Source organism: Lucilia sericata, unplaced genomic scaffold, assembly GCF_015586225.1.
Source record: "Lucilia sericata isolate MDLA Ls3-8-SP2 unplaced genomic scaffold, ASM1558622v1 Contig001496F_arrow, whole genome shotgun sequence".
In the NCBI taxonomy this organism is placed as follows: domain Eukaryota; kingdom Metazoa; phylum Arthropoda; class Insecta; order Diptera; family Calliphoridae; genus Lucilia; species Lucilia sericata.
This window is the reverse complement of record NW_023995424.1, coordinates 35,297-51,226: the sequence shown is the minus strand read 5'-3', so window position 1 is coordinate 51,226 and position 15,930 is coordinate 35,297. Positions and strand designations below refer to the sequence as shown.

The 15,930-nt window shown below is 29.4% G+C and overlaps 1 protein-coding gene across 1 annotated transcript in view; it reads right to left on the bottom strand.

The window, feature by feature from the left end:
* Nucleotides 1–15,620, bottom strand: part of LOC119611619 (dystrophin-like) — a 28,886-nt gene extending 13,266 nt beyond the window's left edge. The window contains 3 exon segments of the mRNA XM_037967253.1: nt 14,330–14,953; nt 14,956–15,395; nt 15,443–15,620. Of these exon segments, the coding sequence (XP_037823181.1) occupies nt 14,330–14,953; nt 14,956–15,395; nt 15,443–15,620 (1,242 nt within the window).
* Between the last annotated feature and the right edge of the window lie 310 nt (nt 15,621–15,930).

Genomic DNA, 15,930 nt, shown 5'->3' with positions numbered 1-15,930 from the left:
AATATACATAAACTGACAATAATTTATTACATTTACATGTAATTTAAATGCCAGGAAAAAAGTCATAATTGTATAAATTTTATATTACAATATTACAGAAATAAAAATGGGAAATTCATATTTCATTGTGTGCCAAGTAGAGGAGTCGTCCATTTAATAATAAGCCCACACTAACGCTCAAAGCAATAAATTTCCCCATAGTTTAGGGTGTTGATTATGTTCAACTCATTTTAATTTTAAGCTATTGTAAAAAGCTTTTTGTTAAAAACTTTACAAAAAGTAAAGCTTTTTATAGAAAAACTTTTTTGTAAAAGCTTTTTACAATAGCTTTTACCAAAAAGCTTTTTTATAAAAATCATTAAGCAAGAAGCTTTTTTTAAATTTATATCAAAAAGCTGTTTACAAAAAACTTTACCAAAAAGCTTTTTTAAAGTTTTTAGCCAAAAACAAAAACTTTATTATAAAGCTTTCACCTAAAAGCTATTTATAAAACTTTTTCCAAAAATAAGCTTTTTATAAATCTGTTATCAAAAAGCTTTTTATATAAAACTTTTACCAAAAAGCTTTTTTTTATAAAAATCATTAAGCAAGAAGCTTTTTAAAAATTATATCAAAAAGCTTTTTATAAAGACTACCAAAAAGCTTTTTTAAAGTTTTTAGACAAAAAATTCCCTTAAAAGCTATTTATAAAACTTTTTCCCCAAATAAGCTTTTTATAAATCTGTTATCAAAAAGCTTTTTATATAAAACTTTTACCAAAAAGCTTTTTTAAAGTTTTTAGCCAAAAACTTTATTATAAAGCTTTCCCCAAAAAGTTATTTATAAAACTTTTTCCAAAAATAAGCTTTTTATAAATCTGTTATCAAAAAACTTTTTATAAAGCTTTTATTAAACAATTATATTAAGCTATTGCGAAAAAAAGCTTTTCTATAAAAAGCTTTATTTTTTTGTAAAATTTTTTAACAAAAAGCTTTTTATATAAAACTTTTACCAAAAAGCTTTTTTATAAAAACCATTAAGCAAGCCTTTTAAAAAAATTTATATCAAAAAGATTTTTATAAAGACTTTACCAAAAAACTTTTTTAAAGTTTTTAGCCAAAAACTTCCCATAAAAGCTATTTATAAAACTTTTTCCAAAAATAAACTTTTTATAAATCTGTTATCAAAAAGCTTCTTATGTATAAAACTTTTACCAAAAAGCTTTTTTAAAGTTTTTAGCCAAAAACCTTATTATAATGTTTCCCCCAAAAAGCTATTTATAAAACTTTTTCCAAAAATAAACTTTTTATAAATCTGTTATCAAAACGTTTTTACCAAACAACTCTATATAAAGTTTTCCCCAAAAAGCTATTTATAAAACTTTTTCCAAAAATAAGCATTTTATAAATCTGTAATCAAAAAGCTTTTTATAAAGCTTTTACGAAACAATTCTATATAAAGCTTTTTTATAAAAAATAGCTAGCAAAAAGTTTTTGTAGGAGCTTTTTTCATATATGAGATCAAGTACAAAATAAGCTTTTGACTCCTTGTAAAACTGTTGGGTTGCTGACACACACACACACTCCATTGTGAGAACAATAAACACATTGTTGCAATTGTGTAACTGTCACTTAATAATAAAACTCTGCCAGAGTCTGTATTTTATTTTTTCATTTTATTACATATTATTTTACCAACTTTTTTTTATTATTATATAAAATATAACTGGGAGAATAAAAGCTCAAACAATAAATATAAAACTGTAACTCAATTCTTATGTTATTTACTCATATGCGTCGTTTTTGTTTAAATAGACAATTTGCAACAATACAAATTTACAACTCCAGCTTAAAATACAAAAAAAAAAAACATAATTAAGTCCAGAGTATAGTAGTTTTTATGGAGTTAAGTGGGGAGGAAATCCCCCTGTCCCTTCTTCTCTTTATGTATTTGTACACTTAATACATACTTCAAATTTATTATGAAAATCCTTGTTTTACACTTATGTCAACAATGAAGTTTTTTTTCGTTTTATTGTAAAAAACACGAGATAAATTGCATCCACAAACAAAGGCTTGTCAATTTTGTTTATAATAATGAACAAAAAAATATATAGTTAATGATAATTGTGTTTTAAAGCCTGTAGTAAAATATAATTGCAGAGAAACTTTAATTTTTTTAGCTCGAAGTCATGTTATATTAATTTACCCTATAAAAAAACTTTATGACATTAAAAGCTTTTTTTATAAAAATTTTGTCTATACATTTTTTAAAAGTATTTTTTTCTAATATATAGAATATTTTTTATTAAAGGATTAAGAAAGAAGCTTTTCCATAAAAGCTAAAGATTTTCTAAAATTTTCTCTTAAAAGCTTTTTTCGTAACAGCTTGTCTTAAAAATGCTGTTTTGCAAAAAATTTTCTATAAAAACGCCCTTTTGCCAAAGCTATTCTGCAAATAAAGCTTTTTTGCTAAAACTTTTCTATAATTTTTTCCAAAAGATTTTCTATTAAAAACTTTTTCACAAAAACGTTTCTAAAAAAATAAATTTTTTCGAAAAGCTGTTCTATAAGAATAAAATATATTTATAGGAGATTTTTATTAAAAGCTTTTTTTTTTGCAAAAGCTTGTCTGTAAAAATATCGCTTTTTTACCAAATTTTTTCTAGAAATAAAGGTTCTTTGCAAAAGCTTTTCTATAGAGTTTGTTTGCGAAAGATTTTCTGTTAAAAGCCGTTTTTACAAAAACGGTTCATAAAATTAATTCTTTGAAAAAGCTTATCTATAAGAAAGATTTTTCAGAGAGCTTTTCTATACAAAGCTCATTCTTAAAAGATTGTTTATTGCTAAAGCTTTTCTATAAATAGTTTTTTGTAGTGTCTGTTAAAAGAATTTTTTCTCAAAAACATTTCTATAAAATGTATTTTTTCGAAAAGCCTTTCTGTAACATCGTCTCTACTAAAAAGCTTTTCTTTAAAAAGCTACTTCCGGAAAGTTTTTTTATAGAAAATTTTGTATTAATATTTTTTTTCGCAAAATTTATCCATAAATAGTTTTGTTTGCAAAAGCTTTTATATAAAAAAGCTTTTTTGCTAGAGTTTTTCTTTGAAAAAGAAAAAATTTTCTTCTGGAACTGCTTTTTTGTAAATGTTTTTCAATGAAAAACATGTATGAAAAAGCTTTTTATGGAAAGATTTTTTGCAAAAGCTTTTATATAAAAAAGCTTTTTTGATAAAGTTTCTCTATGAATAAGAAAACTATTTCTATGGAAATTCTTTTTTGTAAAGCTATGAAAAAGGTTTTTTGCAAAAGCTTTTCTATGTAAAAGCTTTTTTGAAAAACATTTTCCAGAAAAAGCTTTTTCCTAGGCTTTTTTCGTGTTTCTAAAAAAGTATATTAAAAGCTTTTTACTTAAAGCCTTTCTAAAGAAATCATTTTTTTCCAAAGCTCTTACTTAAAAAAGTTAATTTTCAAAAAGCTTTTCTATAACGAACTTTTTCCTATATAAGTATTATTCCGAAAGTTATCGTAAAAACTTGTGATTAGAACTTTTTTGAGTTGAGTTTTATAGCTTTTTTCATAAAAACTTTTAATTAATCAAAATCTCAATTAAAGCTTTCTTTTTAAAAAATCATAGCTTAAATCATCAATAAGTCATGCTTTAAGCTATAATCAATTAATCATGATGCAGCTTGTTATTTCTCCAAATGGTTCTTAATGTTTAAATGTCTAGTTAATCAAGTGTAGCGTACACACTTACTTAAACATTGTAATTCAAAATTATACGAATACAAGAGAACAATGGATAAATTAACAACGGATGACTGGAATAAAATGAAGATGAACACAAATTGTATGAATAAAAAATATATAAAGTTACAAATTTAATGATATTATTTAACTTATATATGCATGTTTTATTTAAAATATGAAGTAGCAAGTAGGAAAAGTTACAAAAAAGCTTTTAATGAACTCATATTAAAAAAATAGTTGAACATTTTATTAATTTTAAAATTTTGAAAACTATGAAGCTTTTTTGAAGCTTAAGTATTGTAAGTTAAAAATTTATCATTTCTATTTTAATGATGTCCTATTTTTATAATAAAAGGATGGATTTGATTGATTTTAAACAAAAATGCTTTACAATAATTCAATTGCAGCTTATTGTCTTTCTAAGTAGACTCGATATGAGTTTTTCTAGATTTTGAAATTGTATACAATTTGCATTTAAACTTTGCATTATAAAGCGATTACCCTTAAATACATTATTAGCTTTATGCATGTTTTCCACCCCACTGCACCCAGTTCAACCACTACCACCCCCTAACTTATTTAGATTGTGGAATTTAATACTTAAAAAAACAACAACTAAACAACAGCTAAAGTCCTCCTCCCTTATAGTTTTATCTCTGCAGTTTACAATTTGCAACGACTAAACATAAAGTTTATCCTCTTGATAAGACTACAACAAAGTAAAATACAGAAATAGTTTTATGGTATCCCATTCAAACAGCCAACCAACCAGGTAAAATTCTACTCTGCTTCTTCATTTAAGTATCTATTGAGCAAAACTCTAAACAACAGACATAATAATATAGCAGTAGAAAGCTTATTAAAAACTTTTTTTACATGTTACGAAAAAAAACGAAAGAAATACTGTTACAAGGTTTATCTTTGGTTTTGTAGACAAAAACACAATATTCACAACTTTAGCTATACGGTGCAAGGTGTAGCTCTAAAAATATAGTTATTAGAAATTTTATATTTCAAAGAGTCAACAAAAAAACATTAAAAATAAACCCGAAACCTAAAATAGAGAAGGCTTCTTTTTATTTTACTGCAGCAGTTGAAAATCCTTGCAATTTGAAACCACAACAGAAAAACACACGAAACAAGTAGAGCTTAACAGCAACGACTGCATAAGTAATATTAACCGCTACCACATAACATAGTTAAAAGTTATAGTTAATATATATTTTAATAATAGTTATTAGATAGAAGAGAGGAAGACAAAAAGAGCTTTTGGAAATAAAAGACTTGTATGTGAAAGAAAATTAAAGCGAAATGTTTAACAGGATTTAAAATGATTAAGAAATTATAAAATCTATGGAAAACTATAGTCTAAACTATTGTATAGTCAAGACAATAGACTAGACTAAAGTTCTAACTACAGACTTGACTTTAGTTTAGACTAGACTTAAGTCCGGACTGTTAACTAGACTAAAGTTCATCTATAGCCAATACTATAGAATAGACTACAGACAAGACTATAGTCCAGAATATAGAGTGAACTGTAGTCCAGACTATAGACTAGATTATAGACTAAACTATAGACTAAACTTTAGACTATAGACTAGACTATAGACTAGACTATAGATTAAACTATAAGCTATAGACGACACTAGTGACTAGAATATAGACTAGACTAGTGACTGGACTATAGACTAGAGTATAGTCAAGACTATAGACTAGACTATAGGCTAGACTATAGACTAGACTATAGACTAGACTATAGACTAGACTATAGACTAGACTATAGACTAGACTATAGACTAGACTATAGACTAGACTATAGACTAGACTATAGACTAGACTATAGACTAGACTATAGACTAGACTAAAGACTAGACTTTAGACTAGACTATAGGCAAGACTATAGACTAGACTATAGACTGGACTATAGACTAGATTATAGACTAGACTATAGACTAGACTATAGACTAGACTATAGACTGGACTATAGACTAGACTATAGACTAGACTATAGACTAGACTATAGACTGGACTATAGACTAGATTATAGACTAGACTATAGACTAGACTATAGACTAGACTATAGACTAGACTATAGACTAGACTATAGAATAGACTATAGACTAGACTATAGACTAGACTATAGACTAGACTATAGACTAGACTATAGACTGGACTATAGACTAGACTATAGACTAGACTATAGACTAGACTATAGACTACACTATAGACTAGACTATAGACTAGACTATAGACTAGACTATAGACTAGACTATAGACTAGACTATAGACTAGACTATAGACTAGACTATAGACTAGACTATAGACTAGACTATAGACTAGACTATAGACTAGACTATAGACTAGACTATAGACTAGACTATAGACTAGACTATAGACTAGACTATAGACTGACTATAGACTAGACTATAGACTAGACTATAGACTAGACTATAGACTAGACTATAGACTAGACTATAGACTAGACTATAGACTAGACTATAGACTAGACATAGACTAGACTATAGACTAGACTATAAGCTATAGACGAGACTAGTGACTATAATACAGACTAGACAAGTGACTGGACTATAGACTAGACTATAGACTAGACTATAGACTAGACTATAGACTAGACTATAGACTAGACTATAGACTAGACTATAGACTAGACTATAGACTAGACTATAGACTAGCCTATAGACTAGACTATAGACTAGACTATAGACTAGACTATAGACTAGGACTATAGACTAAGACTATAGACTAGACTATAGACTAGACTATAGACTAGACTATAGACTAGACTATAGACTAGACTATAGACTAGACTATAGACTAGACTATAGACTAGACTATAGACTAGACTATAGACTAGACTATAGACTAGACTATTGACTAGACTATGACTAGACTATAGACTAGACTATAGACTAGACTATAGACTAGACTATAGACTAGACTATAGACTAGACTATAGACTAGACTATAGACTAGACTATAGACTAGACTATAGACTAGACTATAGACTAGACTATAGACTAGACTATAGACTAGACTATAGACTAGACTATAGACTAGACTATAGACTAGACTATAGACTAGACTATAGACTAGACTATAGACTAGACTATAGACTAGACTATAGACTAGACTATAGACTAGACTATAGACTAGACTATAGACTAGACTATAGACTAGACTATAGACTAGACTATAGACTAGACTATAGACTAGACTATAGACTAGACTATAGACTAGACTATAGACTAGACTATAGACTAGACTATAGACTAGACTATAGACTAGACTATAGACTAGACTATAGACTAGACTATAGACTAGACTATAGACTATAGACTAGACTATAGACTAGACTATAGACTAGACTATAGACTAGACTAGACTATAGACTAGACTATAGACTAGACTAGACTATAGACTAGACTATAGACTAGACTATAGACTAGACTATAGACTAGACTATAGACTAGGCTATAGACTAGACTATAGACTAGACTATAGACTAGACTGTAGACTAGACTATAGACTAGACTATAGTCTAGATTATAGACTGGACTATATACTAGACTATAGTCTAGATTATAGACTTAAACTATAAACTATAGACGAGACTTGTGACTAGAATATAGACTAGACTAGCGACTAGACTATAGACTAAAGTATAATCCAGACTATAGACTAGAATATAGTCCAGACTATAGTCTAGAATATATTCCAAACTGTAGACTAGAGTATAGTCCAGACTATAAACTAGACTATAGTCCTTACTATAGAACTTTTCTTTAAGCTTTAAATTTTCCACTATTACTGTTAAACAATTTCCTTAAATATTTTCTTCGTTATTGATGTAAAAAATCCTTTTTTTTCTTAATATTCTCTTCCAAGAAACTAATTAGACATACAAAGGCTTCATTCATAGTACACTTTACCTTTTGTGTTACACTATTAAGGATATTTTTTGTCTCTCCTGTTTTTTTTCTAGTTTCTTTCCTTTCAGTTGCAAGCATTTTGCAAGTAGTTTTTCATAAATATTTATGTTGTGTTTTTTTTGGCTATTGTTGCAACATTGAGAATTTGTTGTCAAGTTTGAAATACTTTTGAACATGTAAAATGAGATTTGTTTGTTTGTTTGTGTTTTTAAACTTTCTGTTAAAGGTTTAGTTAGTAGTAAGACTGCTGCAGAAACATTAAAAATGCTAATTAGTTAAGAAAATAACAAGTTACTTTAACATACACATAAATAACTACTGCTATTGCTGTGCTGAGCAAGTTGCATATATGAATTTTTTATATGTTAAACAAATATAAAATTTATGCAAGTTTTGTTTAAAGAATAGTTAGTTTTTTGGAAAGGTTTAAGAAACTTGTGTAAAGTTTTTCTATAAGGGAGAGAAACATTTCTAAAAGTAACTTAAACATAATGTTTTAAATTAAAAGTAAATGAAGGAAATAAGAAAGTTTTTTTTAACAGTTTTTGGTTTTATGTTTACTTTTTTTTATAACTTGTAATATAATTTTAATTATTTCCTTTATATTCTGTCCGCAAAAAATTCTTTTAATTTATCTTTAATTTATTCCTTCATTTCTTAGCTTTTCAATCCTTAAAATAATATTCATGAAAAATTATTTCTAAATGCAATTTTTTTCTTTGTTATACTTTGGCAAAGATAAAGTCATTTCATTTAAGCATTTCATTACAAAAACTCTGCCAAAACCCCCTCCTCCTTTTGCCTTTAACTCTATTTTATTTGAAGAAAATTAATAAAAGAATAGAAACTAAGACAACTATGAGACATTAAAAAGACACTGCTCAACTAATTATATAAAATGCAAATAGACCTTAGAGCAAAAGAGAGGGAAAAGAGAAACGTTGAAGTGAGAAAACTAGTAAAGTAAATATCTTTCACATTTACTTAACCACCATCACCAGCAGCAGCAGCGACAACGGCAGCAGCAGCAACACTTGTTTATGTATCCTGCCAAATGACGGGAAAGGATCATATGCTTAGTTTTGCCTTTAGTTTACAACATTATTTAACGGAATTTAACTTTCAGCCAGAGAAAATGTTTTTTTTTTCCTTTTGGTGGGAAGAGAAGAGCAAAAACTTTTTCTCTTTCCCAAACTTTAGCCATGTTTATATGCGGTTATACAGTCTATTAATTAGTGCAAAACTTTTTAAAGTTTTAACTTTGAGGAGAATGCTCATTTTGTCGTTTTAGGGTATTTTTTGACTTGTACTATTTGTAGTTTTATTTTCAAGTAATATATATATTTTTTTAAACTATTTCTGTTGTTATTATCTTAAGCAACAGCCTGCAGTTATAAACACTAGAAAACTTTATAGTTTTGCTCTTGTTAAAAGGATTGTGGTGCTTTTAATAAGGAAATGCGTTGAATTCAAGAACAATGTAGAAAAAAACAATACTAAAATGTAAATTAAATGTTCTTGTAGATTTATATAATTTTTTTTCTAGTTTTGTTTTGTTTGCTGCATGCTCTAGACAAGCTGCATATTATTATAATATTTTTATTATTTGTCTTTAGCCACTCAAGTTAAACAATTGTTTTTTATGATAAATGTTTCTATTATGTTTTTTTTTTCTGTAATAAAAACAAGCATTTTCATGAATTTAATTATTTTATGGGGTGAATGAAAGTGGTAGAAATACAGTAATGCAGGGTAAAACTTAAAACAAGGTTTATAATTGAAGATAAATAAGGGAGAACTATTGGAATATTAGTTTGTTTCATTTACCTAAGAGATGAATATAAATAAAAAAAGCAACAATAAAGGGAAAAAACGGCTGACCTTAATCTAGCCTAAACTCTAGTCTGTGGTCTATTATATAGTCTGCTATATGGTATAGTCTGTAGTCTGAATTATAGTCAAGTTGTAGTCAGAACTATAGTCTAGTGTGAGGTCTGTTCTCTATATTCTGTTTCATAGTCTAGTCTATAGTCTAGTCTATAGTCTAGTCTATAGTCTAGTCTATAGTCTAGTCTATAGTCTAGTCTATAGTCTAGTCTATAGTCTAGTCTATAGTCTAGTCTATAGTCTAGTCTATAGTCTAGTCTATAGTCTAGTCTATAGTCTAGTCTATAGTCTAGTCTATAGTCTAGTCTATAGTCTAGTCTATAGTCTAGTCTATAGTCTAGTCTATAGTCTAGTCTATAGTCTAGTCTATAGTCTAGTCTATAGTCTAGTCTATAGTCTAGTCTATAGTCTAGTCTATAGTCTAGTCTATAGTCTAGTCTATAGTCTAGTCTATAGTCTAGTCTATAGTCTAGTCTATAGTCTAGTCTATAGTCTAGTCTATAGTCTAGTCTATAGTCTAGTCTATAGTCTAGTCTATAGTCTAGTCTATAGTCTAGTCTATAGTCTAGTCTACAATCTAGTCTATAGTCTAGTCTATAGTCCAGTCTAAAGTCTAGTCTATAGTCTAGTCTATAGTGTAGTCTATAGTATAGTCTATAGTATATTATTATAATATTTTTAAGTATTTTTATTATTTGTCTTTAGCCACTCGAGTTAAACAATTGTTTTTTATGATAAATGTTTCTATTATGTTTTTTTTCTGTAATAAAAACAAGCATTTTCATGAATTAAATTATTTTATGGGGTGAATGAAAATAGTAGAAATACAGTAATGCAGGGTAAAACTTAAAACAAGGCTTATAATTGAAGATAAATAAGGGAAAACTATTGAAATATTAGTTTGTTTCATTTACCTAAGATATGAATATAAATAAAAAAAGCAACAATTAAAGGGAAAAAAACGGCAGACCTTAATCTAGCCTAAACTCTAGTCTGTGGTCTATTCTATAGTCTGCTATATGGTATAGTCTGTAGTCTGAATTATAGTCAAGTTGTAGTCAGAACTATAGTCTAGTGTGAGGTCTGTTCTCTATATTCTGTTTCATAGTCTAGTCTATAGTCTAGTCTATAGTCTAGTCTATAGTCTAGTCTATAGTCTAGTCTAGTCTAGTCTATAGTCTAGTCTATAGTCTAGTTTATAGTCTAGTCTATAGTCTAGTCTATAGTCTAGTCTATAGTCTAGTCTATAGTCTAGTCTATAGTCTAGTCTATAGTCTAGTCTATAGTCTAGTCTATAGTCTAGTCTATAGTCTTGTCTATAGTCTAGTCTATAGTTTAGTCTATAGTCTAGTCTATAGTCTAGTCTATAGTCTAGTCTATAGTCTAGTCTATAGTCTAGTCTATAGTCTAGTCTATAGTCTAGTCTATAGTCTAGTCTATAGTCTAGTCTATAGTCTAGTCTATAGTATAGTCTAGTCTATAGTCTAGTCTATAGTCTAGTCTATAGTCTAGTCTATAGTCTAGTCTATAGTCTAGTCTATAGTCTAGTCTATAGTCTAGTCTATAGTCTAGTCTATAGTCTAGTCTATAGTCTAGTCTATAGTCTAGTCTATAGTTTAGTCTATAGTCTAGTCTATAGTCTAGTCTATAGTCTAGTCTATAGTCTAGTCTATAGTCTAGTCTATAGTCTAGTCTATAGTCTAGTCTATAGTCTAGTCTATAGTCTAGTCTATAGTCTAGTCTATAGTCTAGTCTATAGTCTAGTCTATAGTCTAGTCTATAGTCTAGTCTATAGTCTAGTCTACAATCTAGTCTATAGTCTAGTCTATAGTCCAGTCTAAAGTCTAGTCTATAGTCTAGTCTATAGTGTAGTCTATAGTATAGTCTATAGTATAGTCTATAGTATAGTCTATAGTATAGTCTATAATCTCGTCGATAATTTAGTCTACAGTCTGGACTATACTCTAGTATAGAGTCTGGTGAATATTCTAGTCAATAATCTGGCTATAGTCTAGTATATTGTCTAGTCTATAATCTAGTCTACAGTTTAGTCTATAGTTAGGCTATAATCTAGTCGATAATCTAGTCTATAATCTAGTATATATTCTAGTCTATAATAATCTAGTTTATAGTCTAGTCTATAGTCTAATCTATAATCTAGTCTATAATATAATCTATAGTCTAATTTATAATCTAGTCTATAATATGGTATATAATCTAGTCTATAGTCTAGTCCATATTTGGAAAATATTAATTTGTTTCAACAGATTTTTTCTTAAATTACAAAATGCATTAAGAATTTATTTCCTTAGTCTATAATTTTAATTATATTAAAAAAACTTCTGACACATAAAAATGCTGAAAAAAACACTATCGTCATCAGCAGAAACTCTCATAAACTACACACAGGTAGCAAGAGCAGCCAACAAATAAAATTAAAAAATACTACAGACTTTTGTTAAAATATTCTAGAGGAAGTTGTGAAACATATAGAAAATTAAAAAAAATAACATTTTGCAGCAACCCCCTCCCTTGGCACTCACTACAGACTCCAAAACAACTTTTGCCATGTTAAACAAGGCTAAAGTTTCTATATGAAAAAAGAAAACTGAAAAAATAATCAGCGAAAAAAACTGTAGATGCCAACTGATTAATGTAAAATGCAAATAGTTCAATCATAAAATTGAACGAAAGAAATGCAACAATTTTATTTTTTCTCTTTTCTGTGAAAAACTCTTTACAAAAGTTACAAAAACTCGAAAACAATATAGTTGAAAAAAGAAAAATGAAGCAAAATGTTTTTTTTTTTGTTCAAAACTTTGTTTTAACAAAATTTAATTAAATCTGACGATTAATTGAAAGTTTTTAAGAGAATTTGGAGATTTATGCAGGAAACAATAACGACAAAAAAACAAACTATGTATTGATTACGGAAAATAAAAAATAACAAATTTAAAGTTTATGAAAAAGTTGTTGAGAGTTTTCTATTGAATTGATATGGCAAGGCTACAATTTTTAATTGTAAATAGTGATAAAGTTTTTGACATAAATTTATTCGTAGTTAAAGTAAAACATTAAAAAAAAAGAATTGAACAGCAGCAAATTTTCTGAAAATGTATTCCTATAGTCTAATATGCAGTCTAGTCTAGTGTATAGTCTAGTCTATAGTCTAGTCTATAGTCTAGTCTATAGTCTAGTCTATAGTCTAGTCTATAGTCTAGTCTATAGTCTAGTCTATAGTCTAGTCTATAGTCTAGTCTATAGTCTAGTCTATAGTCTAGTCTATAGTCTAGTCTATAGTCTAGTCTATAGTCTAGTCTATAGTCTAGTCTATAGTCTAGTCTATAGTCTAGTCTATAGTCTAGTCCATAGTCTAGTCTATAGTCTAGTCTATAGTCTAGTCTATAGTCTAGTCTATAGTCTAGTCTATAGTCTAGTCTATAGTCTAGTCTATAGTCTAGTCTATAGTCTAGTCTATAGTCTAGTCTATAGTCTAGTCTATAGTCTAGTCTATAGTCTAGTCTATAGTCTAGTCTATAGTCTAGTCTATAGTCTAGTCTATAGTCTAGTCTATAGTCTAGTCTATAGTCTAGTCTATAGTCTAGTCTATAGTCTAGTCTATAGTCTAGTCTATAGTCTAGTCTATAGTCTAGTCTATAGTCTAGTAGTCATATAGTCTAGTCTATAGTCTAGTCTATAGTCTAGTCTATAGTCTGTCTATAGTCTAGTCTATAGTCTAGTCTATAGTCTAGTCTATAGTCTAGTCTATAGTCTAGTCTATAGTCTAGTCTATAGTCTAGTCTATAGTCTAGTCTATAGTCTAGTCTATAGTCTAGTCTATAGTCTAGTCTATAGTCTAGTCTATAGTCTAGTCTATAGTCTAGTCTATAGTCTAGTCTATAGTCTAGTCTAGTCTAGTCTAGTCTATAGTCTAGTCTATAGTCTAGTCTATAGTCTAGTCTATCGTCCTAGTCTATAGTCTAGTCTATAGTCTAGTCTATAGTCTAGTCTATAGTCTAGTCTATAGTCTAGTCTTAGTCTAGTCTTAGTCTAGGTCTATAGTCTAGTCTATAGTCTAGTCTATAGTCTAGTCTATAGTCTAGTCTATAGTCTAGTCTATAGTCTAGTCTATAGTCTAGTCTATAGTCTAGTATCTAGTCTAGTCTAGTCTATAGTCTAGTCTATAGTCTAGTCTATAGTCTAGTCTATAGTCTAGTCTATAGTCTAGTCTATAGTCTAGTCTACAGTCTAGTCTATAGTCTAGTCTATAGTCTAGTCTACAGTCTAGTCTATAGTCTAGTCTATAGTCTAGTCTACAGTCTAGTCTATAGTCTAGTCTATAGTCTAGTCTATAGTCTAGTCTATAGTCTAGTCTATAGTCTAGTCTATAGTCTAGTCTATAGGCTAGTCTATAGTCTAGTCTATAGTCTAGTCTATAGTCTAGTCTATAGGCTAGTCTATAGTCTAGTCTATAGTCTAGTCTATAGTCTAGTCTATAGTCTAGTCTATAGTCTAGTCTATAGTCTAGTCTATAGTCTAGTCTATAGTCTAGTCTAGTCTATAATGTAGTCTATAGTCTAGTTTATATTTTAGTCTATATTCTAGTCTACAGTCTAGTTTATAATCAGGTCTGTAGTCCAGTCTACAGTCAGGTCTGTAGTCTAGTCTTGTGTTCTACAGTTCATAAATGAACCTTCTTCAGGATTCATGTTGTTGCTGGAAATTTTACTTTAAAATCTATTTCGCATAAAATCTTACCTCCTTTTCATCCCTTAATATGCCCACCACTTGTAAAAACATGCGTTCAGCATCATTTTCAGGATCATAATTTGAGTAGGTGTCATCCACCAAAGTTATGTTGCCACAATAAAAATCATCTGAAGAAAATACTGAATCTCTATAATGAGGATGTTGTAGTTGTTGTTGTGACGACTGATCTTGCTGTTGATCAACACTAACAAGTTTATTGTTAACAGAATCAACACATTCCCCTGCCGCTCCTCTTACGGTATTTTGAAATTCTTGATCACGACTATGTAGTAATGTATCAGCATCAACTACAACATGTTGATAATCATTAACAACATGTTGCTTATTCAACAGTTCAATGTCATTGTGATCATGATGATCACGACCATGATCGTGTATATGTTGATTATGATGATCATCAATGTGTATGGAAACATTTGAGTGTGAACGTGGTGTGTGACTCATTTTTGATTGTTTCGAGAGACTGTGAGTACTCGAGGAAGAGGAGGCACTACTCAATTGTGAATAACTCAAACTGAGTTGACTACTCTCCGCAGCCGAGGTACGACTACAATCTTGTTCAAGTTCAGTGCCACCCGTGCCACTGTCACCACTCTGTGAACTGGCTGAATTGCCAAGTGTTTGTTGGTGGTTTTAAGACAATTTATGTTTGAGTTGGATTTTTGATGTTCCATTATGTGGTGTTGCATGGGTCCGGGTAGTTTAAGAGGTGGTAGCATGAGATTGAAATTTACCTCGCGGGAATCACAATGAGAACGACTGCCACTGCTGCTTATACTGCTGCGACTGCGTCTTTTCATAGAGACAAAGGGAGAGAGTAGACGTCTGCGTTGGGTGGAGAGTGATGGTGTTAGAGTTCTTCTAGCGGCTGCATAAATTTCCTCTTCATCATCACCATCTGCATCGTGGGGATCAAGGGCAGCTGCTGCTGCCGCCGCTAGAGTATGAGGTGGTTTGGCATAACGTTCCAACGACCTTGATTTATATTCCTCATTATGACGTTCACCAGCCTGGCGTTCTCTGCCTCTAGTTGATGCCTCAAAATTATTGGTTTATGTTTTTTATTACTGCCACTCGTCGATGAAGCCGACGAAGAGGTACGATACATTTTTCCATTTGTCTGTGGAGCATTTTTGCTTAGATCTCGGCGCATAATGTGTGTGTTTTCTATGATATTACTGCCCTGATCCATGGCATGTTGCATGTTGTTCTTGGCTATAATGGCATTTGCATGTTCTGTTGCTGCTGCCGAAGAGTGTTGTGAGGAAAACAGACGCATTGTGTCATAAGGTGGGGGTTTTTAGTTTTTTCTACTTTTTTTACTAAAATAAAAAAACTCCTGCTGATGATGATGACTTTTATGATGTTGGCCTTAAGCAGAGTTGTTGTTGTTTTTTATTTTTGTTTGTTTCTACTGATGAGTTGTTTTAATTTTTTGTTATTACCACTTCTGCTGTATTTTTTTAATATTTTTTTATTTTTTTGGTTTTAATCACTGTATTTATTATTCTTTTTTTTATTATTATGTTTATGTGCTGTATTTTGCTATTATTTATTAGGACCCTTTAGGCAAATGTTGTTGTGGCAGC